This window comes from Centroberyx gerrardi, chromosome 23, assembly GCF_048128805.1.
Source record: "Centroberyx gerrardi isolate f3 chromosome 23, fCenGer3.hap1.cur.20231027, whole genome shotgun sequence".
Taxonomy (NCBI): Eukaryota; Metazoa; Chordata; class Actinopteri; order Beryciformes; family Berycidae; genus Centroberyx; species Centroberyx gerrardi.
Window position 1 is genome coordinate 17,195,381 of NC_136019.1, and position 25,641 is coordinate 17,221,021.

Genomic DNA, 25,641 nt, shown 5'->3' on the forward strand with positions numbered 1-25,641 from the left:
AGAAACAATACCAGTGTTGGCATCTCTGTATCCCTAGTTGATATCTATGTATCCTTATGTATCCTCTTACTGTGACTCTAAGCCACAGACACTTCAGTGATCTGACACTTGTCACCAGTGAGTAAGATCACATCCCTCATATAGCAACATCCTGGCGATGAGGACTGATTGACAGCCAGGCTAATGCTCACACTGAGCTTTGATTTTCACAGCAGAATGACGTTCCGTGGTTCAATAGCACAGCTAATACCCTAGTCATTTAACAGACTAAAACAACACACACAAAGCTACCTTCTGGGCTTGGAGGAAATGATTCATCGTGGTCATTCAGAGGATAATTGGTTTTTGAGGGTTTTTTGCTCCTCTTCATCGGCTACAGATGACTCTCCATCTACCCCCTTTAACGTCAGTCCTATTCATTGCCTCGTCTGAGATTTTGAATTGAATTGAACTCCCAGGGCCTCCAAAGTGTATCTAAAACACTTCCAAGAGGCTTCATTTTTCATTTGTGGAAGTTGTTCATCACTGTGACAATGGTTGCTGGGAAATTCTTTCAGGGCGTGCAAATCAGACATAGGTCAAACTGCCCTAAAAAAGTGATATGAGGTCAATTTATCCATTTTTGCCCAGGTGATTATATGATTTGAAGCTGATCCAAAGTCAGTCATAATTACTGTAACCCCTAAATGTCGGCTCTGTAAACACAAGTAAACAAGCATGGCGGACAATTAGATGATGGAGGATTTTGCAATAAAGGAGCACCCATGCAGACATAAACTGAACGAACGCTTCAAAGGGGGGCTTCGATGCATTTTGACAATTTAATTGAAGTCAGTGGGAGTGGCAAGGAAAGCATAAACTGGCACTAAAACAATGTAATGCCAATAGCAGATATTAAGGTTAATCAAAGTGACAAATGGGATAACTTAACACGGAACTTATCCTTAAATGTAGTCCATCTTACTGTATGTTAAAGGGCCACCAGATAGTACAAAAGTTTAAAGCAAGCTTTCCTGAGATCAGTAGGGCGTTCCACAAGGCTCTATCCTTGGTCCACTTTTATTCACATTAATATTGGGTTTTTTTTCAGCACAACACTGTTATGTCCAGTAAATATGGTACCAGGGCTGTTTTTTTTTTGTTTTTTTACAATTGATTGTGCAATGATTTGAAAGCAATGATATTTCACATTTTCTACAATGTTAGCAATTGCTTTTTAGAATGTATGTCCCCGTGGGTTGCTGACTGTTTGACTGCTGGAACATGTGACTGAATCATATTCTGCATTTTCTTTGCCATCTTTATGAATGTTGTCCTCAGGTCTCTCTTGAGAAAGAGAGGTCAATTTCAATGACCCTACTTGATTAAATAAAGAATAAAAAACAAGAAAATAACAATAATATAGTACCCAGGGCTATGTCTTATCTTTACAACTCATTTAACATGAGTGAAAAGCAATTTAGAGGGGTGAAAAAGACAATTCACTTTTAGATACCCGGGCGGCTATCGCATCACCATGCTGTTATCCAATCAGCTACGCGCAAACAAGAAGTAAAGAATGACCGGCGCCCGTCCAGAGGGCCGCTGGCTGCCGCGGACGGGTCTAATCCTCCTCTCGTCCCCGTGGAGGCCGACTGCGCTGCACAATACAATACTGCACTGCAGCAACAAACAGCACGGGCCCATAGATGCCCTCTGCACAGCTTAACTCCATGCCCCGCTGTTCCTCTCCTCCACCCACCCACCCCATCTCGCCTTTCTCCTTGTTTATTTATTGTGTAGATGATCTCAGGCCTCAAATTGACTTGTGGGATTGATTCGGTAACACCCCCCTCCCGCCTCCGTCTCCCTCCCCTCTGCTCTCTCCCCTCTCCTCCTCGTTCCTCCCTCCCTCCCTCTCTCTGTCTCTCACTCAAAAGACTTTTAATTAATCTAGCGGTCTCCTCTGCGACTCGCCGGGTGTCTAGAGGAAGAGAGAGAGAGAGAGAGAGAGAGAGGGAGTGAGAGACATAAGGAGAGAAAAAGAGAGAGAGGAGCGAGTCAAAGGGAGAGACAGAGAGAGGAGGATGAAAGAAAAAGAGGAGAAAACAAAGAGAGACGGGCCAGCCCTATTATCCAGGCAGGGAGTTGTGTAATCCATGTGATAAGCAAAGCTCCTTTTGATTGAGGGTGAGAAAGGATCCAAACTCTTTCTCTATTTTGGAAGGGGGAGGGATGGGAGGATGGATGCAGACAGAGAGAGAGAGAGAGAGAGAGAGAGAGAGGGGGAGATAAAGGAGGGGGGATGAAGGGGAGACGAAAGACAATAAGAGAGATGAAGGGTGAGAAGGAAGAAGTAATTGGCGAAAGATAAGAGAGGAGGAAAGTGAGAGGAGGGTGGGGGGGGCAGTACAGTGTGTGTGTGTGTGTGTGTGTGTGTGTGTGTGTGTACATCGGGTTACCGGGGGGTCATCGACACCCCAGGGAGGGTGTCGGTGCATGTGTATGTAAGCGGGAGAGAGAGAGAGAGCGAGAGAGAGGGAGCGAGAGAAACGAGAGTGGAATGGAAAGAGGAGGGAAAGAAGGAGGGAGGCAATGTGTGCTCTGCTCTATTTGTCATCCCGGCCATGGTCTTTGGTGACACCTTGTTCATTTGCGAAACCGACTGTTTGAGATGCAGGGATCGATAGAGCAAATAGAAGCAGGGCCCCGAAGATGGAGAGAGAGTGAGGGAGAGAGAGAGAGAGAGAGAGAGAGAGATGTGGGGTAGAAGGTGGGGGGCGAGAGTTACGTGCAACTTTCGGACCACCTGGATTGTATTATGAAGCATTTACATTGGAGTGGTGGACAGTAGAAAGCAGAATTAGAATTAGAAGTAGAATTTCCAAACTGGATGTTGAGTTTATCAAAATGACTTCGTACTTCTAAACAAGTCGCTCTTAAAAGATAGTTCTGCTATCAAGTCCTTTGTCCATCTGCAGTGGCGAGCATTGACTTTCACTCTTCCTCCAATAACTTAACTTCCATCCATTACCTTGGCATAACTTTTGATTTGAAATTGATTCGTCTAATAGCTGCTAATGGCTCCATGAATCTAAAACATGCTCTTGAGACTTCATTTTTCATCTGTATAAGGCATTTGTCATTTTGACAACCCATGCTGTCACTTTATAATGCGCACAAAAAAAACCATTCTCAGATGCCCCAAACTACACCAAAATGATGTCAGTTTTTTGTTTTCTTCTACATAAAGCATTCTAATGGAAGCTGATCCTAAGTCAGCCTGTAACTCACTAGACTTGTACACAAATGCAAGTCAACATGTTTCAGAGTGTTGGTGGCCAATATTTACCATGATGGAATTACAATGCACAGACAAACTGAAGACGACGGCATTTTTGACTGACATTAAATACATTTTTTATTGTATTGGAGTCATTGGCAGCCGTGAGTCAAACCTGATACTACAAACACTGACAAATAAACCGGCTGAAACTGTGAGTAACAGGCGTTATGTAAGCTACCAGGCAAACATGATGAGATGACAAGGAAAATTTGCTTCCTGTATGCTCCTTTCAGACATGCAGATTTGAAGGAACAGGCAGCAGAGTGGTGCTTGTGGCTAGCGAGACTGTTGCGTAATGGAAAGGTCACAGGATCGATCCCTGCCAGCCAGTGTGTGTCCATCCACAGCCTGTCAAACTGGCGTTGAGCAAGACACTGAACCCCTATCTGCTCACGTCAAATCTCTAAAATTGAAAAAGAAAAAAAAAACATACTAGGCAGGTTTTCGTAATAGTTGTCGTGTGTTCAAACTTCTGAATCTCGTCTGTTTCGGTTCTCTCCTTGGTCACATTCTGTCCCTTGATCCAATCGACCGCTGCGGGCGCTTCCGTCGTCACGGTAGCGGCCGGTCGTTGTGGCGATGTGACCGCACCGTGGCCGGTAGCTAGGGGCCATTTTGTCAATATCACTCAACTTACCGTGTCACATCTTATAAGGCTGTGTTTTAGAGGGCGCTCCAGGCCCCACGCTCAAGACTCTTGAGAAGGATACACACACACACACACACACACACACACACACACACACACTCATACCCATGCAAACACGTGCATACACGCCCACTCGCACGCGTGCGACAGTACACAAATTCAGAAATGCATGGAAATTCAGGCATAAATACGCGCATGCATGCACATAAAAGCAGGCGAGCAAATGATGTGCACATATGCAGGCGACCCCGCACATAAAAAACTGCCTCGAACACACACACACACACACACACACACACACAACGTGAGCGCTGGTCCAGTGGCCAGGTTGAAGTTAGTTTATATGGAGAGCTATGCACATAAGAAATCCAAGGTTCCACAGGCAGGGATTCAGTGAACTGCATTACAAAGTGTTGTTTACTGTGTCGGGATGGGGGGAAATTAATTCAAAGCAGGCTCGGGAGATGTCACTTTCTAATGTATTCTTGAAGCTCTCGCCTCAGCTATGCACTCTCCCTCTTTGCTCTCTCTCTCGCTCTCTCTCTCGCTCCCCCTCTCTCTCCCCAACAAGGGAATTCTCTGTACTGTCACTCCCGGGTTTGTCTGACCTAAGGTGTACCAGCAACCCGACTTCATTCCTCCTAAATCTCCCTCTCTTAATCTCTCTCTCTCTCTCTTTCACACACTTTCACATCCCCACCTGACAGATATACTGTACAATTGGGAGGATGAAATAGGAGACAGCTGGAAAGCAATTGTCTTTTTATGCCGCGAGGAACCACTATGAACGTTTAAGGAAAAGAATGATTGCTCTAACACTTCCTCCTCCTCCCCTCCATCTCCCTCTCTCTCTCTCCTCCAACCCCCATCCCCTCTCTGTTTTTGCAGTGCAGTTCAACTTGATTCCTGTGGGGCTCAGGATAGTGGCCATCCAGAGCACCAAGACGGGGCTCTACGTTGCCATGAACAGCGAGGGCTACCTCTACACTTCGGTACGGCAACCGTTTGATTATCACATACGGTACAGTAGGTCTGATGTGCGGCAGTCCGGGTTGAAATACTGTCACCCTGCCGCTGGCTTTGTATCTGCTTGTATTGTATTGAGTTGATTGGAAACAGGCGGTACAGGCAGCGTGTGACAGCTAGACATGCATTCTAAATGTTGCTGCTGATGTATTGTTTGTAATACAGAACTACATCTTGAGTTACGCTGGGTTATGAAAGTTGAGAAACCTTATTTTCCAAGTTTCCAACAAACCATTACATTTAGAGTACCAAACAGGCTTTAGATAACCCTTTGCACACTGTTTAATGCTGCTTTTTCAAAGCCGACTCAGCACCCAAATATGGGTCACAGCAAGATTGAAATAGGTCTCTACATTTTTCTTATTCTAGTTAGTGGCTTCAGCCTGTTGACTGGACTGTTCTAATTCAGTGTGAAGCTATCAGCTGTGTTTGTAGTCTTCCCAAATCATTATGATGTACAACATAGTGTGATAAGTTATTAACCTAAAAACATGGTAGGTGGTTAATATGACATCACTCTACATGGTGTCTTGCAAAAAACTATTGGATTTGTGCAGATTTTTTAGCTGCCACCACCAGTTAGTTTAAGTCACTCTGTAGGTCAGTTGGTATGATTGGTCTGTTGGTCCCAAAAAAACAAAAAAACAAACTGTGTGCATGTACAGATGTGACATGCAGAGATACAGTACCTATAAGCTCAGGTAGCCACACTGGTGCTTCAGCTCCTTTGATAGGGCTTTTTTTTGATAGGACTTTCAATCAGGTTCTAATCTTGGGATTGGCAAATTAAGCTTTTGTATTTGGTTTCACAGAGCCAAATACATTGCAGCTTACAAATGACATGCTTGTTTTTAATTACCTGTGTTAAAACCACTGCTACAAATCACTGCTATCACAGGCTACAAATAACTTGATACATCATTTAGTATGTTGTGCTTTCACAGTGCACTATCAACAATCAAGTCACCTAATGTGCATTCTCAGTGCTTACTGCTTTGAATCAGGATTCAACTCTGGGGCAACCTCCACTTGGGAGTATGTAACTGGAACCCCCACCGGAACTACATTCATATCCTTCCTGTCCCTTTGTTTCTAAAACCACTTCAGGAATTGTGCTTGTGGCATTTATTAGACAAGTAGACGCGTTGGTTTGCTGCCTACAGGATACAGTAAAAGTTTAATTACAGTCAAAGCTGAGTACGACAGCGTGTGTTTCCAGGGTTTCTACTGTTTACGTGTAGCAGCTCCCACTTTTGATTGGTTGAATCCATTCAGGAACTAAATGAAGGCGGGATATCCGGTAAAGCGTGCTCCATACTGATTCCGGGTGGTTGTGTGATTACCTAATGTGAGTCCACACTCACTAACACAGTACCAGTGGCAGGTCGAGGTGGCGACATCTGCTCTTAGTGGCAAAGAAAATGGATGGATAGGCGTGTGTGTTATACTGCCTCTCATGTAATGTGTGTATGCAGCATGAGTGTGCCTGTATGCACACGAAGCACTTTCGGCTGCACTACAATGCAACACACACGCCTTGTGAAATACCTCTTACAGTGCTTCCAGAGAGGTTCTTCATATCGACGTGCAGAGAGGAGCCACAGAAGTGATGGGAGGATAGATGAAGAGTAAGACAGAAGAATGGATCAGAGTGCAGTCTTTATCAGGATGCAGAGAAAAGCTCTTTTTTTTTTACCCCCCTTTTCCCTCTGTGAGCGCAGGCAAAGTGTGTGAGATCCTGTTTGAAGTGCATCGGTGCGCTCACTTCAAAGTCCACGCAGCGCCGCCTGCATGCATACTGCCACAGATTCAAGTTTTCTACATGCTACACCTTGCCTATCTGGTGGAATAATGAAACATCAGCATAGAAACTACAACACACACACACACACACACACACACATGCACATAGCCGCACACCCACAAAGTCCTCCTTCTGCTGCTCTACTTGTGAGGACGTTCTATTGACTCGCATACATTTCCTAACCTCTTTCCTTAATCCTAATCCTTAATGCTGCACTAGGCAACTTCACACTTTGGCGGGCCCAAGTGGCAGCGAGAGATAAACGTTTGAATTTTTTGAGAGTTTGAAGGACTTCATTACCCGGAAATCATGTAACATGACATCAGCACACTGCACATTCGTCGGACCTAAATGTCTTCTTCTTAGGGGTGGAGAGGGTGAAAAACAGTCTTTTTGCAGCAGGTTCAACCACATTGGTGAGTTCAGGTTTCTCTGGATGGAACACTCACTCGCTGCTGACCGTACCTGACACCAGAATTTAATTCGGGCAAAAAAAGGCGAACCAACGGCATCTTGATTCATGGGGATGGGATGTTCTTCTCTGTTGCAACCCCACTTTGTGATTTAAGCTGTATTACTACATAAAAGCCTAGGGCAGTTTTTCATTTTCACCGCAGCATGCCTAAACTTAGCCCTTATCCTAATGTTAACCTAACTGTAACCCCAACCCCGAAAACTTTTCCCCTAATGAGGCCCAGAAAATGGTCCTTGCAAGTGACTTTTTCAGGGCTTGGAACCCCACCAGATAGTAAAAACACAGTGCGCACACACACACACACACATACATGCACACGTATACACACACACAACTGTAGAGGTTATACTTACCCCGGCATTCTCCTGACAGAAGAAAGGTGACCCATTTTCACTAAGGGAAAGAACCACAGGGAGAGAGAGCGAGAGAGAGAGAGAGAGAGGGGAAGAAGAAAAACGTTCGAGAGAAAATCCCTCTGAGATGAGAAGGGAGGGAGGATGGAGGAGGAGGAGGAGGCGGAGAGGGGACTATTTCCTTTTTTTCCCCCCTTCCTCTCACCTTAGAGTACCTGCTCTGCTATTGTTCTCCGTGAATGTGAGGACAGGCGAGAGAGAGAGAGAGAGAGAGAGAGAGAGAGAGAGAGAGAAAGACAGAAAGACAGAGGAAAGGGAGACCAGAAATAGCGGAGGAAGGGATGTTTTTGCGCTCGGTGCCTTCGGGGTCGGGAGAGAGGCAGCGCGGGGCCGTAACACCCTGTTATGCAACCGTTAGCATGTGTAGGGAACAAGGCCCCTGCGTCATCCCCTGAAGGACGAGTGGATTTTTTAGCGAGCAGTCAAAGAAATAACCTCTGTGTGAAAATTTGAGCACGTACGGTTGCAACGCAACGTCACAGCGGCGGGATCAAGACTCCGGACGGCGTGTTCTAGAGTCTTCGCGATCGATGGCGTCGATCCGTAAACCCGCCAACGCTTTTCATCGACTTGTGAAAACATTACAAAGCATTACGACCGTAACGTGAACATGAGGAATGAACGCCGGCAGCAAGAGCCATCACTGAATCAATAGACTGACAGGGTTATGGAGGGATGGACTTCATCTAATGGGATAATAGTGATCTGATTGAGGAAATGGTTTAATATGTTGGAGTTAATGGATGAAAACACAGTGGCCTACACACGGTGCTGACCCCTTTAGAATGTACCAACTTGTTGGATTGCTGGGAAACATGTTAAAAAGCAGAAAAGGCATTTAAACACATTGAAATTGAGGTTTAATTGAGGACAATGCACTGATCATTCTAGTTGAGATCATGTTGAGGGACTTGTAACAAATGAGTAGACATGGGTTCAGTTTCTTTGTTAAAGGACACTTCACTACTTCAGGTTGTGTTTAAAGATGTGTACAATGTACAAAAACTGGCCAAAACTGTACTTGTACATGTAGATGACAGTCATTCAAAATGTACTTTGGATACTGGACATTTTTAGATGTTATATCATCATCATATATCTTGCAAGTATATCCAAAACATATGTAGTTTGGCCACTCACTTAACATATTTCAAATTAATGTCATCTGCATGGACACATACTTTATTGTATACCAAATGTTTGAAAAAAGAGAGCTTGGAAGACTTTGATATCTGTCATTCCACAGCAGTGTGTCTGCAAGTCCTTAAAGAACTCTTAAAGACCTGTTTTTAAGTTGGATTACCTAAAATCAAGGCCTTGAATGGTCTTTAATGCAGTTACATGTTGGCGTTGAGTCTTAAATTCGGTTATATCCCTGGTTGTGCAGACATATACTGTGATACAGCTATTTAATTACTCTTTAGTCTTATTTTTGGAGGGTAATTGGTCTTAAATTTGACTTTAAATTGGCAATAAAATGATCTTAAAAAGGCTTAAATGTAACTATCAGAACCCTGTAGTCACCCTGCACTGACATTCACTCTGAAGAAGAGAGTTTAACTAAAAGATGTACTGAACATACTGACATCTGGTATTAGCATATGGACTAGTTACAATGTCAGTGTGGTTCTCTCTCTGTCTCCCTGTCTTTTAAAGTTGTTTTTCATTAAAGGATAATACCAGTGTTTTTTAAATTAGTCCCAATGGTTTAGCTTACCCCTCTCCTTTCCATTCTTCCTGCTGGTGTCTGGACACAGTCAGCATAGTTGCAGATATCAGCGCTCATTTTCCTCCCTTCAGAAGAAACCATTTGCTGCCATTCATTCTCGTACAGTGTGAAAAACAACTTCCACAGACTTGCGAATTGCCCGAGCTAGATAATCCATCACAGTAAATAACAGTAAACATGAAGCTTTAATTTGGTTTTGTCAAAGTTTCTGTTTTATCGTATGCTGGAGTCGAGTGTTTTCATATCTGTTCTGCATTATATTATGCTCTGCTTTCTGTCAATCACCTGACACCCACAGGAAGAAATGGAAGTCTCCTCCAGGAAATAACACATCGCCTTTCAAACTTTACTGTCACATCCATGTCTTCTTATTTAGGCCGTCTTTGTTAGCCGGGACAGCAGCTCATTTAAAGCTAGGTTTGACACGTAAAGTTTGTATTTTAAAAACGCTGTAAAGCAAGTAAATGTTACAAAATCTAATTACATACAGCGTGCATTGAACAAATGATTGGGGGAAATGTAAACTAGATGTAGATAGAAGTAAATGGGCTGTAACTCTAATCGACAATGATGTTCTCCTTTAGAGAAAAGTGTAAATCTCTTTAATTTACCTCACACCTTCCTCACAATGATAGCAATCAAAATAATGATAACAAGAGTTGTTCATGCTCCACAAGGCTGTGACAGTTGAATTTAGACTAGTTGTTATTGGGAAGAGAGAGAGAGAACAAGGCAGAGAGGCAGAAAGAGAGAAGTTCAGTGTGAATTCAAGCAATAATAAAAATTATATATATATATATTAAAAAAAACTCCTTAAAACTAAAACTAGTTAAGCTCCAGCTCCCTGTCCCCAGAAAGAAAGAGAGAAAGAAAAGCAAAGAAAGAAAGAGAGAAAGAAAGAAAGAGAGAAAGAAAGAAAGAAAGAAAGAAAGAAAGAAAGAAAGAAAGAAAGAGGGCAATGGCATGGTGGAGCGCTGTTTCCTTTTACCTTTTCCTATAAGAAGGCTGCAGTGTTCCAGTGGCTACTCAGCATTAACCTTTCATGGGCCTTTGTGGCAGACAAAGCCCAACACACCATCACTGTGTGACCACAACACACACACACACACACACACACACACACACACAGGCAGATAATTACAACACTTATTTAAAGGATTTGAAATGAAGTACCTCCTCCTCACTGTGCGTTTGCCAATAATGGCCGACAGTGGAAAGTATTTTTCCCAGCTTGGCCTTCCTTGGCCCCCGTCATTTATCTTCATTTATTTATCTGTTGCGTTCTTCTCATTATACGTTCTTTTGTTGTAATACTCCGCTGTTTGTTCTATTGATATCTGCATCCTCCTCTCTGCTGCTGCGACGACCCACTTTCTCCACAGGGATCATTAAAGTTTCATCTAATCAACTCATTTAATTTAATGAAGACACCTCGGCTAAAGCTGGTTGTGAATATGGCTTCAAATGTTTAATATACTTAAGGATTATTTTCTAAGCCAATTAAACAGCCTGAAACACAGATGCATCTCTTATAAGACAAAATTGTTTTAACATGTATTCAACTTCTCTTTTGTCAGACTGTTCGATATTTTGATTCATTTTTTGTTTCTTGGATCTGTCTCCTTTGACGCCACACACACACTACACCCCCAACTCCCCTCATGTCTCCGTTTAACCAGATGACACACAGACACACTTAGCACAAAAGTGGAGGAGCCCCTGCCAGGACAAGGCAGAAAAAGAAGAGAGGAATTTATTTCACTGAAGAGGAATGAACTCTTCCCCCTCTTGAGCGTCGATGCGCCCTCCTCAGTCGAGGAGTAGGCAGCCAAAACATCCCACTTTAGCCCTGAGATATTTAAGGATCACTCAAGTAACACTTTGGCTGTGCACTTAACACTCAGGAGAGATGGAAACAGAGAGCGAGAGAGAGAGAGAGAGAGAGAGAGAGAGAGAGAGAGGTAAGGCTAAATTTATACCTCACCGCAAAGTAATCTACTGGAAGAAAAATAACACACTTCCTTCTCGTCAACCGCTCATACCTTTTTCTTGAGTTATCTTTCTTATCTTTCTTTCTTTTTTTGTATACAAGATATGTGAATTTGGGAAATTTCATTTGTGAGGGAGAGAATGGAGCAAACAATGTCACTTAAGGTCCATTTACATACAAATGTGTGAGGTCAGGATGAAAATAAAGAGTTTTGTTCTAAAATGAGATATTCACCATTCAAGGAAAAAGTCACACCTATTCTTAGGATATGATGAAAAGCTTAACAATTGACAAACCGTAGTACTATTTTTTTTCAAACAATAGGAGGTAAGTGAAGTGCTTGGCTGGCAAAATGAGACTTTTTTCAATAATATTTTTATTGAGTTTTCAAAATGTTTTGTTTTATATAGCAAGTTCAACTGAAAATTGATTATATCAACTCTTATACAGAAACAAAAAGACAGAAGAAAATATTTAAATTCTCCCAACAAATTGAGACCTTTTAAATACTGTTGTTGATCTTCAGGTAATTTTCCAAATTTTAGTGTTTTGGCAACAAAGTCTCTGAAGACATTAACAAAGGAGTATGTGATGGACACATACACACACACACAAACATATTTGACCTTCTCATATATGAATGGTGTTAGCAATACAGTGCTGCATGGTGTGTATACATATGTTATATAGGGGTGTGTGTGTCTGTATGCAAGGCCATGGCTCCTCACACTCCTTGGTGTGTGTGTGTGTGTGTGTGTGTGTGCGTGTGCAAGTTGAGTGACAGGACAGGCGGCTGGATCTTACCACTATAGTAATAACAAACAGGGCTGATCGTTGTCGGCTGTGTTGAGAGGAAGAAAGAAGGAGAGGGAGAATGGGAAAATGAGAGGAGAGGAGTGATAGAGTGCGGGGGGGAGAGAGAGAGAGAGAGAGAGAGAGAGAGAGAAGGATGGCCTGACAGGCCCAGACACATCGCGAACATAACGGCCCCGCTGGGAGCAACAGCGCCGCCACGCTCATCTTTCTTTCCCCTCCCCTCCCTCCTTCCCTCCATCTCCCTTCATCCCTCCCTCTCTTCTCACTTGTACAGCTTTTACCCGCCTGTCAGTCCGCCTCGCTCCCCGTCTGGCCATTTGTGTCTGTCGGCCTCTCTCGTGGTTTGTCTTTCCCTCCCACCCTCCTCCTCCTCCTCCTCCTCCTCCTCCTCCTCCTCCTCCCTTGCTTCTCCCCTCACCCCGTGAACCTCTTTTATTCAGAATACATTTCCCCGCCTTGATGTGTCCCTTATCTGCTGTCCTTGTCCTCCCTCTCTCCTCTGCCTCTCCCTTTTTTCTCCTCTCTCCCCTCTGTGTCCTCCGCCTCCTCGTCCTGAACCCTTCCCCTCTCGCCGTCATCTCTCCTCCTCCCTCCTCCTCCTCTTCCTCCCATCACTCCACTTTTCCCTCCTCCACCTCACCTACACCCTGTGGATATGCAAAGGCTACATTCACACCGCAGGCCTTCATCCTCTATTCCAAATTCCTGCTCATATCGGATCTCTTTGGATCATATCTATTCTAGGATGTAACCCATATCTGATATCCAATATGAACCGACAGCGATGTTGAAAAGACACAGAATAGTGCGCAGAGACAAAAGACGTCACACTGGATTTTGTACCTATGCTTCTCCCACTTGTTTTGAACACATTTCAGTTACAGTATGAGCCATTGAGTTTTGGCTGAATTAAAGGGTCTCCCCAAATGCCGATCAAGTCGGCTATTTGGCTTTCTTTCCATTGTTGTGTCTCGTTGTCCTCCACGCTAACACTGGCTCAGCCAAGCTGCCAAAAATTCCACAATTGTCTCTTATCCATGTGGTCCAAAAACGCAACTCCACGTCTCTGCTGTCACCAGATTGTAAAGTGGCCAATAATAATTGATGTCTGACTTTGTGATGATAACATACACGAATAGAAACTATTTTTTTTTTTTTTTTATACCGACGCCAGCCAGTCCAGCTGCAGTCAGCGAGCGCCCAGATGGGGCTGCGTGTATCCATCTGTCTCTCAACATCCACTCTGCCCCCCCCCCCCCCCCCTTTTCTCCCTTCACCTCGCCTTCACCTCTGAAGCGCCCTTATTCTCTCAGCTGCCCCGGGATCCCTCTCCCTTCCCCGGCCGCTGTCTCGCTGTCCATCATGTCTCACCCCCCCCCCCCCCCCCCCCCCTTCCTCTCCCCAACCCCCCCCCCTTCTCCCCATGGGTGTCAACTGGGTATAGCAACGTGTGACACTTTCCATACCTTAGCATAAATGAGTCCAAATTTGATCCCAGTGTTTTTGTCATTATAGTGGAGAGCAAATATCAAGCAGGAATTGTCAGGAGCATTTATTTGGAAGCCATAGCTGAGAAAAAAAAACAAAAAAAAAAACACATCGGGTCGCATTCAGGACCAATGTTCCATCTAAGCTGATAGTTTGGTGACATCTGACAATTTCTCATCGACCAAATAATAATAATGTCTTGTCAGTCATCAGTCATTGCTCCACTTTGTCCCCAGGAATGGTGATACAAGCGGGTTTTGGACATGTGACAAATGATATTAGATGTGGGGACAGTGAATTGACACCCCTCGCTCCCCCCTCCCCTCTCCTGCCCCGGCGTCTATGCGGCGGCTGTGCGGCGTGCGCCGATCCCGGAGTGCCGGGATCCCGCGGGAGCTGCTCAGCAGAGGTTAATGGCGCGGGGGGGCGGGGGGAACTCCTTGTCACGGCTCCATTGTCTGAGGCGCCGGGACCCGCTTACCTGTGGGCACCTCCTGAAAATTGCTTTCTGATAAAAATAGTGCTCAGCGGCGGACCTGGCCCACTTTATTAGCCGTGCGCTCTGGAAAAGCCTCCCGGGTAGAGAGATGGAGAGGGAGAGAGGGAGGGAGGGAGGGAGAGAGGGATGGTGTGTGGAGGAGTGGTGGGGGGTTATGAGATGTAGTCAAAGGCACGCGCACACACACACACACACACACACACACACACACACACGCTCCCCTGTGCAATTTAGCCACCCTCCACATCCCCACAAACACACATGTTCAGCCAGGTATAAACAATCTGACAGAGGCAGGCAGACATAATTGGGCCGGACTGCGATACCCGGGACCAGAGCCGGCCAAGCTCCCCGCAACAGACAGAGGGAAAGTTGGGCAAAGTAAAAGTTTAGTCTGCCAGATGACATTGTGGGTCTGCACTTAGAGGATAAACTAATACAGCTCCACTAGCGGCCCAATACTGGGAATTATTGGTGCTGGTGGGGAGGCAGAAATAAAGGCCATTTTTCTCCTCCTTTCACACGCAATTTCAGAGGGGAAACAAAGGCAGCTAGCCCAATACTTTGCTGAACTATTTATGTTATATGTGTTTTGATGGCAAGTTGCAATGCCTGAGGAAAACCTCTATTTTTAATGCTATTTGTGCCAGTGTATATAAGCTAAAAATGTATTGTGCATTACATTTTAACATTTAACATCTTACATTTTAGACATTTAGCTGACACTCTTGTCCAGAGCGACTTACAATGAGTGTAACAGTAGAATAAGCCTCAATTCCTAGATCACCAACTTTCTCTTTTTCTATATTTTTCACTTCTGATCTTTCCCAACCCTCGATTTCAAGCCTGATCTCTCTACTTTATCTCCCTGCTCGTTCATTCCCTTTCCCCCTAGTTCCTCCCCTTCCTCTCATCCTTCCTCCGTCCTCTCATTCCCTCATCTTCAGCGCTACCCCACTTCTCCGCTTCTGTCTCCCTTGTTTATTCCCTCCCCCCTCCCCCTTCCCTGCATGTTCCCGGCGCTGTTTGTGGCCTCCTCTCCGCTCCCCGCCGGGACCGCTGGGACTCCTATTGAGATGCAGGGAGGCACCGGGGCCGCGAGATAGGGATCACCTCCGATCACGTGACCAACCTGGGAGAGGAGGGAGGGATGGAGGGAGGAGGGAGGGAGGAGAGACTAACGGAGAGGGAAGGAGAGAGAGGAGAAGAGGGAGGAAGGTGGGTGAAACAGAGGAGAAGCGAGGAAAGAGGGGCAGAAGGAGCGATGAGGGAGGATATGGGGCATCGAGGAGGAGGAGGAAGAGGAGGAGATATGAGGAAGGATTCCACCTCCACCTAAATATGCCGCAGCTAGGCAGCGAGAGCCAAACACAATAGCGCTGCTGCATCTTGACAAGAGTTACGGCTGTCCCGCTGAGCGGAGAGAGGGTAGAGCCCCGTTCCGCATGCCGATCAGCACTAACAATCCATAAACACACACACACACACACACGCACACACAGATACACAGGGACACGCATGGTTGCAGAAGCACACATGGACAGGTACACATGTATGCATTTGCAAGCACACCCCAATTTCACATGCATAATTCATAGGATAACACACACACACACACACACAAGCACACATGCTTTTTACTGTAAGTGAATCCCTACCACTGGAGTTGTGCTTTATAAACTCCATGCTGTGTCATTTTGCTGCTATGTCTTACAAAACTAGTTAATTGGGATGGATGGTCTTTGGTGATACAGAGAGTTGCCACATCCATCATCACACTGCGTACTACAACACTGCTGTTCCCTTCTCTTTGGAGACTGGAGGAGAGAGAGAGTGTGCGTGTGTGTGCATGTGTGTGTGTGTGTGTGTGCATCTGCATAGAAAAAGGGGGATTGTCTCTTCAAGGTATTTAGTTCACACAGTGTATCTGCAGTGCTATTGTTATAGTAGGTCACAGGAGCCATCCAGGGATGTAGGTACAGTTAAAGGAATATACAGTTTATGGGATGTTGGCCTGTTGGTCAACTTCCCTGTTAAGTGATGAGAGCATAGACATCAAAGTAATCCATGTGTCCCCGGTAGATCATTGGCTCCGGTGCTCCATGCTAGAGCTTTAGCATACTCTATGTTGAGTGATAGGACTAACCCTAGCTCTAACTTGACCGCATGCACTTTACAATTACTTGCCATTTTGCTTTCGAGCTACTACAAGTTCTCATTTTCTCACTTTTGAGGTAAAGCTAGTCGCCTACTATCACTCAACATAGTGTATGCTAAAGTGTTAGCATGGAGCACCGCTGCCAGTGACACATGGATGATGTTGGTGTCTATATGTCTTTAACCTACCTAACACACACACACCACTATGTCTGCAGTACCCAGATGTCAACTGCTATACAGATTCACTGCCATTCACTTATGTGATGCTCATTGTTTTTTAAAGGGATTATATAGCCAGATGCACTATAGGAGCCATGGAGGAGATGTGTGTACAAGCGCAATATACACCCTTTTAGTATTATTCATAGTATACATGCACACAAACAGTCCCCCCCCCCCCACACACACACACACACACACACGCACACGCACACACAGTAGGGACCTTTCATTATCTACATTAATTCCTTAACTCTCACCCTAACCTTAACCAAAATCTCACACTTTAAATGAGGACTTGTAGGAGTGATGAGTGGCAAAATGTCCTCCCTTTGGACTATTTTGTTCACACACACACACACACACACACACACACACCTACACACACACAGACACCTGACAGCTGGTAAGCTGGCAATTAGTCAATACCCTCAACAAACCCTTCAATAAACTCTTCTTATGACCTGAGAGGACCACGCTGTGCACACACACACACACACACACACTCCCACATCCCCTCCCCTCCAACTCCTCTCCCCTGACCTTCCGCACCCCCCCCATCGAATCAGAAAGCGCTTGTCTCTTTTTCATTGAGTCAGCACTCTCCTCTCTTTTTCCTTTCCTCTTCTCTCCTTCGTCTCTCTCTCTCTCTCTCTCTCTCACTCTCTGCCCCCCCCTCACCCCCCACTCCAGCCTCCAGCCACTTGGTCCCCCCCCCCCCCACACACACACCTTCCGCCTCTCCCTCCCTCCTGACGTGGCAGAAAAAGCGTGCAGACACGCGTGGCCTCGAGGAAGGAGAGAGAACGTAGGGAGATAGAGAGAAATATGAAGGATGGACTCAGAGAGAGAGAGAGAGAGAGAGAGAGAATGAGAGATGAAAAGGTAGAGGTATAAGGCAGGTTAGCTCTGGTTCCCTTTGGAAAATCCCCAAATGCACAGCGAGGGTCTGGCAGTCAAGGTGAGAAGCAGAGGACATCCCTCCCTCCCTCCCTGCTTCTTCCCCCTTGTGCACCAGCCTGCACCCTCTCCAGCTGTTCTCATTACAGCATGTGCGTGTGTGTGCGTGTGTGTGTGTGTGTGTATGTCATAGGGTTGTGTGCACGTGTGTCTTTTGTCTCTGTGTGTTTTGGTCTTTCTCTACATCATGTGTGTGTGCATATGTGTTTGTACAGGCTGTGAATGCACATATGCTCATCAGCGTGTGTGTGTGTGTGTTTGTTTGCATGATCCTCGCCTCGCCTCATCTGTGTGAGCGTGTTTGTCTGCATGTGATTGTGTGTGTGTGTGTGTGTGTGTTTTCTGGTTGCTGGGAGAGTGGCGGCCCTGGTGGAGCTCCAGCTCTCCTCGGGGCGTCCCTGTGCCTCGGTCAGCAGGTCGCAGACGCTCATGAGGGTCGAGAGGAGGAAGCCGGACAAATAAAGACGGGAGGAAAAGACGTTTAGAGCCATCGCTCACGTTGTTATGAGGCCTGTTTTGATTCATTATGAGCTGGGAGTGCGGTCAGGTCATTCAAAAGTCGCCACTCTCCTAGAAAGAATATGTCTTTTTCAGTACATCTATGAGTCTAATTTGGGATAACATGTTTACTTTTTTCTTGTATCTTGACTTATCAACCTAACTTCACGTCAATCAAACAGTATGTGGTCCAAAAGTGTCAGGATACTTTTAGTTAAATTATCTTACTACACTGGCTGATAATTTTGCTGATTTCAATACATTTCACTTGATCCATGTCCATATGACTTATTTAAAAAAATAATCACAAAACAAGGCATTAAATCTCGAAACAAGAAACTTGTTTTAAGACACTTTCCCTTCTTTCAAGCAAAAGTCTTGAAACAAGTTACACTATCCTGAAAAAAAATTACATTTATAGTAGACTCAGACATGTTGAAAATGACAGTGCAGGGTCTTTGTCTCTGAAATGTTCCTCAAATCAAAGAAAACCAATGGCGTTGGTTACCAGCTGCAGTGCAAGTCAACCAAGGAAACTGTTTATTCGAAAAACCCTAAGTTCTTCTAAATCGTAAAGTATCTTGGGAAACAGGAGAATGTTTGGAAAGCGCTGCATGTGATTTTTCAGCAAACACCGTTTACTTGCACTGACATCGCTAACAAATGCGACAAGACCGGCCTGTTTTTGGCTATCGCTGCTGGAGTCACTTTGAGTGTCAGAGGTCATTTTTCACTTATGGTCGGAGATTTTTTTTATTTATTTTTTTGAGCTGGCTATTGTTCCCACCAGCTAATGCAATGCTGGCTCGGAAATAAATAACTCCTACCATGTAGTTTTCCATGGGTTACATCAAATCTTAGCTCTTCTTCTACACATTCTTAAATGTTGAGTGATAGTTTATACATAGGAAGCCACAGAGAATATAGACAAACCCACACAAGCATCAAAAGAACTGTGTGATCTACACATGAATTAATTAATACCTTGATGAATAGGAGTACAAATCTGCTTCCTAAGATTATTTTGCAAGCTCCTATGATGCTTCCTCAGCTGTTTGTCCTTAATTAATGTTTTTGTTTTTTTTCTGCTCATTTGTTCAGATAATAATCAGCCTTGTTCGTAAACAAGCTTTTGCACGGCAAGCCTCGCTCTGTGTTCCTAACTTATCCTTTAGATGATGATATGGCCTAGTGTTGCATCAGCAGGTAAATATTTCATACAGCAGTTTCTTTATGAAGGGAAAATTATTTCTCTTTACGACTGAAACCCTCAGTCAAAACCTCAGCACTGTGCTGTAACAGCCACATTTTCCCATTACTTATAGCTTATACCTTTATTAGCCAAGTATTCAACATTGAGTAACTGCCTTATAGCATTGGCTGACGCCGGTAATGATTTTTCTTACAGTTTCCGCTGTTCTAAACGCATCGCTACCACAGAAGCAGTGAGAAATCCTTCAAATCTTTCATTCCCCCCGCCCCCCCGAAACCTTTGTCTCACAGCACAGCAACACTCACTTCACTGTTTCACCCCCCTTTAAATGCATCACACACTGTTTTGTAGATCCGACCCACAAAACATCGTCTCGGGACCATAAAAGCTGATTTGCTCCGCCGGCCGTGTCGCAAACGCTTAACAACTTTCTGCCCCCGGTATCGAAAAAGCCATCGAAGCGAGTTGCTTTTTGGATGAATGAAAGCCCGCTCTCAATTCACGATCAATCCGATAAGTTTTTGAAAAGCGGAACTATCTCTTTTCACAGGTTATTTTTATGGCATTTTTCTCTTTTATTAGATAGTGAAGTGGAGAGACAGGAAAGAGAGGAGAGAAGGAATAAGATGTCGACTGAGAGGCGGACTTGAACTTGTGAGGTGGACTTTTGACCTTTGACCTTTATCATGGTATTATCCCTATGCACCAAAGAGCGTCCGATTGAGGGACAGACTCTGTAGCTTTAAGTAGGTTTAGACTGATATATCAGATTGCTGATATATAGGACCGATATTGGCCTTTAATTAAATATCGGATATTGGTTAGTCCATTGGATATTGTGGTCCATTGCTGATATGATAGAAGTTCCATCCTGACTACAGCTACATAAAAACAGTCTGTCTGTCTGTGTGTTTTTCTAAATTAATTCTTCATTCACAGGCTTAAAGAATCCCAGACTTTCCCTTCCATTGAATAGGTGGTGTGTCACCCTGCCTTAAAGAGCTGCTAACCCAAAAGAATGTCATTAGTCTGGGTTTCAATGGAGACTTTTAGTGTCCCATAATGGTCTAAATGCTGTTTCAGAGGCTTTTCCACCCTGACAAGAATACAATTCTGGAGGAAAACACTGAATCCTTGTAATCCCTTGCCGCGAAAAAGGTCAAAGTTAAAGATATCGAACATCAGCACTAAATATCGTCCATCAGCGACTTCAGTTTGGCCTTCAAAACCGGTCAGACTGGGTCACCTCACCGCTCCAGAAGTGCATTCGGTCCAGCGAGAGCACGACTGGAAGACCGGCATCGATCAGCAGATCAGCATGTGGAACTTGCTGATGTCTCAACTGAAAGGTGGAGAACGCGTTTCCCCCCGTCTTCTACTGTACAGACACACACCTGAAGCACACACACACACACACACACACACACACACACACACGTTGCCCTATCGACGGCGTGAAATGCGTTCGTCCTCTGGGACCCGGTCGATAAGCGTCCGCGCGCTTAAAAGCGGCGGGATTAACCTGCGGCCGGGCCTCGTAAAAAGCCGCTCGAGGTCGTTCACGCTCGGTGGCGCCGCCGCGTCGCGTGTCCAATCAAAGACTAATCCCGGGTTTTTTTTCTTTTTTTCTTTTTTTTTTTTCTGCCCTAATGCCTATTGACTTTTCACAGAGGTCTTACATGGAATCAATTCCCCAGCTGACTGCATGGGAGAGTCAATGGTTAACGTCGGGGGGACGGGGCTGAATGATGTCTTTAAGGTGTCAGCGGATGAAAATGAGACAGGAGTGTGTGTGTGTGTGTGTGTGTGTGTGTGTGTGATGACAAGGGAACAGTCCCGCCGTACTTTCACCCTCCCTCGTTCGCTCCGTGTTTACTTCTTCATCCCTCATGTCCTCTTTTTCTCCTCATTCTGCCATTTTATTTCTTCTCCTCTCCTCCATAACGCTCTCCCCCCTTCCCTCTTTCTCTCTCTCTTTTCATCTCATCCTCCTTTCTCCCTCACTCTCTCTCTCTCTTTCACTCCATCTCTCTTTCTCTCTCCTCTCTCCTCCATCTGTGGGAGTGAGTGATGAGGGAGGGAACGAGTCCATCCGTCACTCCTGATGTTTGGCGTGTGTGTGTGTGTGTGTGTGTGTGCGTGTGTGTGTGTGTGTGTATGCATGTCACCTGGCGCTGGGTGGCCTCCCACTGATGTAAGAGGGATCCGTCATGTCTCTCTGTCACAACAGCAGACACGCATGAGTGGATGTACACACCCACACACACACACACACACACACACACACACACACAGAATCCTCTTGTCTCCTCTAAAAATCTCTTAGTACGCCACAGCAGCATGGGCTGAGACGATTTGAGTAATTTGTCAAAGAGTGTTTGTGCGCGGACAATCTTCACTGATGCTGACTTGATCTGATTTGTCTCCGTATCTCTTTCTGTGCTTTTACTTATGTTTTTTTTACTTAGTTTTTCTCTTATTTCTCCTCCTCTTTATGTCGCACTTTTCCATGTTTTTGGTCTCTCTTGATGTTGCAGATGTTGATACAGTATGACGGAATTTTGTGAAATCAGGACCTAAATATCCTTCTGGTATCAGATCAAAACAGTTTCCAAAGCTGTTTTAAAGTCCCAAATGAACTCCCATTACTTTTACTTCCAGGAAAACACAGTATCTTTAATGGAATAAATATACATTTTAACCAATAAAACCATTCGATTTTTAAATAATCCCGCCCCTCCACACCCGCCCCATCAAATAAAACCTGACTAATTTTCCATTGGTTTAGACTTTTGAATGATCCCTCACTGCATTATGTCCCGCCCCAATATGAGTTTTCCCCATGCATTGTGAAAATGTTGTGCTTGTTTGGCTTGACGTTGACCTTGACCCCCTCCTGCATGCCGCCGTCCAGCAAACGCTTGCTGGTCTCTCTTTCATCTCCCCCATAAACTCTCTCTCTCTCTCTCTCCTGCATCCTTCCCTACTTCATAACTCATATAACGCAGCGTGACGGGACGTTTTAGCCCCAAAATCTGCCTAAAATGTTTCAAAAAAAAAGAGGCAAAGAAAGAAACCCTCATGTGGATTTGTGCCTGGTCTTGGACTTGAGTGGTTTTTAGCCCACTGAAAGAGGCCCTTTGGGGAGAGCTGAGTATTTCGGAGAGGCGAGGAGACACGAGTTAATTCCGGAGCATCAACAGCAGCAGCAGCGGCGGTGGATCCTGCCTGTGTGTTGGCAGCGGCCCCTGCTGGACACAGCTGGACCTGCAGCGGTGACATTGAACCCCCCGGCCTGCTTTATTGTTCAGAGGAGGGAACTAAAAGGGTAATTGGACTCCGATGACAGACACTTCTCAGCGCTTCTTTTAGCGGAGGCTCTGCGTCGCTGTCTTGTTAGGCGTTCTAGGTGAGAGGAGTCGGCTCCTGCCAGGCGTGAAGCGAGTCCTCGGTTTGACCCTCAGAGAAAACGATGATCCATCAGTCGGATCAGGCCCGAAATCAGCCCGAATGAGGCAGAGTCAGAGACAGAGTGGACAGGTGTGCGTCTGTCCCCCCCGTGTTTGTTTTGTGAATAATGCGTCTCATTAAATGACGGTGAGTTATAGCTCTGCTTAATAGTGTGTTATCCCATTAAGCGGCGTTGCTGATGGCACGCCGAGTTGATGCAATCAAATGATGCAGCGTGCGTGCGTGTGCACGTGTGCTTGTGTTTTACCAGGTAGAGATGCTGTCGTTGGCTCATGGCCAAATCAAAAGTGAAGAAAGACTTTCCTGTATGGATGGATTCAGTTCTTTTTCCCCATATGTGCTGAACTGTTGGACTAGTTCTTAAATTTGTCATGTGACATCCTTGCCTGTTATACTTCCAAGAGAAAGTAGGATTTTATTATTATGATTATTTTTTGTCATTTATTTATGCTCAGAAACATTATCTTCAGATCACACCAGAGGACAGTTATATTTTTTTCATATTTGATTCAAAACTGTAAAAAAAAATCCAAATTTAAATCAATAGTGATCCAAGTAAAAAGACTTTTAATATCATTAAACAATTTTGGTTATTTTTAGACCATTCGTTTGACATTCAATACACAAAAAATGAGTCAAATCAACTACCTGTGTGCCTATGTGTGTGTTTGTGGTATTGTACATGTGTAGGCTTAACCTAGGTCAACCAACACATGTATTATACAACGTGTGTGTGACTATGTTGTGCACAGGTGAGTGTGTGTATGCATCTGTGCATGAGAGATGTATATGCTTTAGTCTTTGGTGCAAAAAGCATCAAAAAGCCTTCCTGCCTTGAGATTCAGTCCAGGTCAGTTCTGGGTTTGAATCCATCACGGTCCGGCTCATTCATTCTCACCTATGGGACCAGAAGAGATGGGTGCTGAATACCTTCCAGCTTAACAGTCCTCTGTCTTATAGCTGTCTTATAGCCGTCTCTTATATGGTTGGACAGAGAGAAATGCTGTCTAACCAGTCTGAAGCGTACATTTGCAGGATCAGATTAGAAAGTGGCCAGAGTGTGATCCAGATCCGATTTAATGGTCAGCTGTAATGTCATGATACAAATTAACATGGTAATTGTCAATGTTCTCTCTAAACCAGCGGTGTCCAGTCCGGTGCCATGGAAGAGTCTGCAGGTTTTCCTTCCAAACAGACTCTACAGCAGCTGATTTCACACATTAGCAAATCTTCAACCAGAGGGGGGGGGGACTAATTAGTGAAACGAGCTGCTGTAGTGTGTGGTTGGAATGGAAACCTGCAGACTCTTCCATAGCACAAGCTAAGGGAACATTGGTTATTGCTCCTAATATCTAATATTAAGACGAGAGGATATTGCTTCAAGTTCAGTCAATAGCAACTAAAGCTGCATTGTACTGAGAGTTTACATGTGTCACTCCCTCCCAATTTGCTGATGCTGTGTGATCATGTGTAATCAGCAATGTAGTGAAAGGTAAACTTTTTAGTCATAAATCTCAATGTAAATTATGTAAATTCCTAGTAGGCCATACTAAGTAGTATCACACTAATTTAAGTATATAAAAAAAACAATTTGATTTGAAATATGATGTACAGAAACACAAACTGCCATCTTCTCTGAGTGCAACAAGTGTTATATTAAGCATTGTATTGCTTGGATATGGCTTAACGAGATAAACAGAAGCTTGTCCTGCACCTGCATACTGGTTCAAATCTGCCCACCCTCTGAATCTTAAGATGTTCCATTTATTTGGTGTCAACACTTAGATAAGATGACGGATGGGGAAACAGCAAAGCTCAGGAACAACTGAGTGGGTTAAGTGTCAGGGTGCATCATCAGCACCTGGATTCTGCTTGATACCCTGATGAGGTACAAATGTCATTGGTAAAACAGTGTGGGAGGAAACCAACTGCAATTTAGTGTGATGGGTTAAGATATAAGATTCTAAATACAGGTATATAAGCAGGCATATATGCATGTCACATGACAAAATACCACTTGACATGTCAAAAAAACTTCAGTCGGCCATGGCTTTCCCTTCCAAAATTCAATATTTAAACAAAAAAATGGCAAAAAAATGAAAGATGGAATGAAATTAGGTGATTTTTATACCTAACCCCTAACCCTAACCCTGTTTTATAATCCCAGTTTTGCAATAGCAGTGAAACACCAAACTAACACCGCAGCTTCCAAACTAGTTAACCAGCTGTGTGATTTCAAGTGAAAGCAAACCTTTGGAGATCTATCTCCTGCTATAGCAAAGGTGAAAACACAACAGATGGCAGCAAAGATGATGTTTTGGAGGTGCTTCATTGAGGTAAACAGATGCTAGACGTGTGAATCCCAGCCGTCCCGAAACGTATGATGTTCCACCTTTTGTTGTCAGACTGTAGGAATGCGATGGTTGAGATGCAGGATCACAAAGGACCAAAGAGAAGGTGTCTCCTTGGTACCAACCTATACTCACAGTGGAAAAGAAATATTTGAAATTTGAACAACAGAAAGTTAAAAATGATATTGATGTTTTCTTCGTCTACGGATACGTGATGTTTCATATTTAGACTCTTTGATTTATCTGGCAAAAATACCAAACTAAGTCAAAATGTGATGCCACCTACAAATTTTCCTGCAAGTTTTTCTATCTGATCAGTTGTCTCTAATGGTATAAGTGGTTGTGTTACTGTGATACTCTTAAAAAACTGATTGATAGCGCTAAATTAAAGCGAAATATGGCATTTTTCAAGGAAAGTAAGGAACAAAGTCCTTTTTGACAAAGTGATTCAGTATATTTTAGATATACTGAATGATGAACTTTTCCCAAAATGGACATAGAGATGATTGGAACTCTTCAGATATACAGTAGATGTCACTGTTAAACAAATGATGT

The 25,641-nt window shown here is 44.4% G+C and overlaps 1 protein-coding gene across 1 annotated transcript in view; it reads left to right on the plus strand.

Moving 5' to 3' along the window:
* fgf11a (fibroblast growth factor 11a) overlaps window positions 1-25,641 on the plus strand; it is a 79,677-nt gene that overhangs the window by 51,057 nt on the left and 2,979 nt on the right. The window contains exon 3 of the mRNA XM_078291758.1: window positions 4,863-4,966. Coding sequence (XP_078147884.1) covers window positions 4,863-4,966 — 104 coding nt within the window. The remainder of the gene's footprint in view (window positions 1-4,862; window positions 4,967-25,641) is intronic.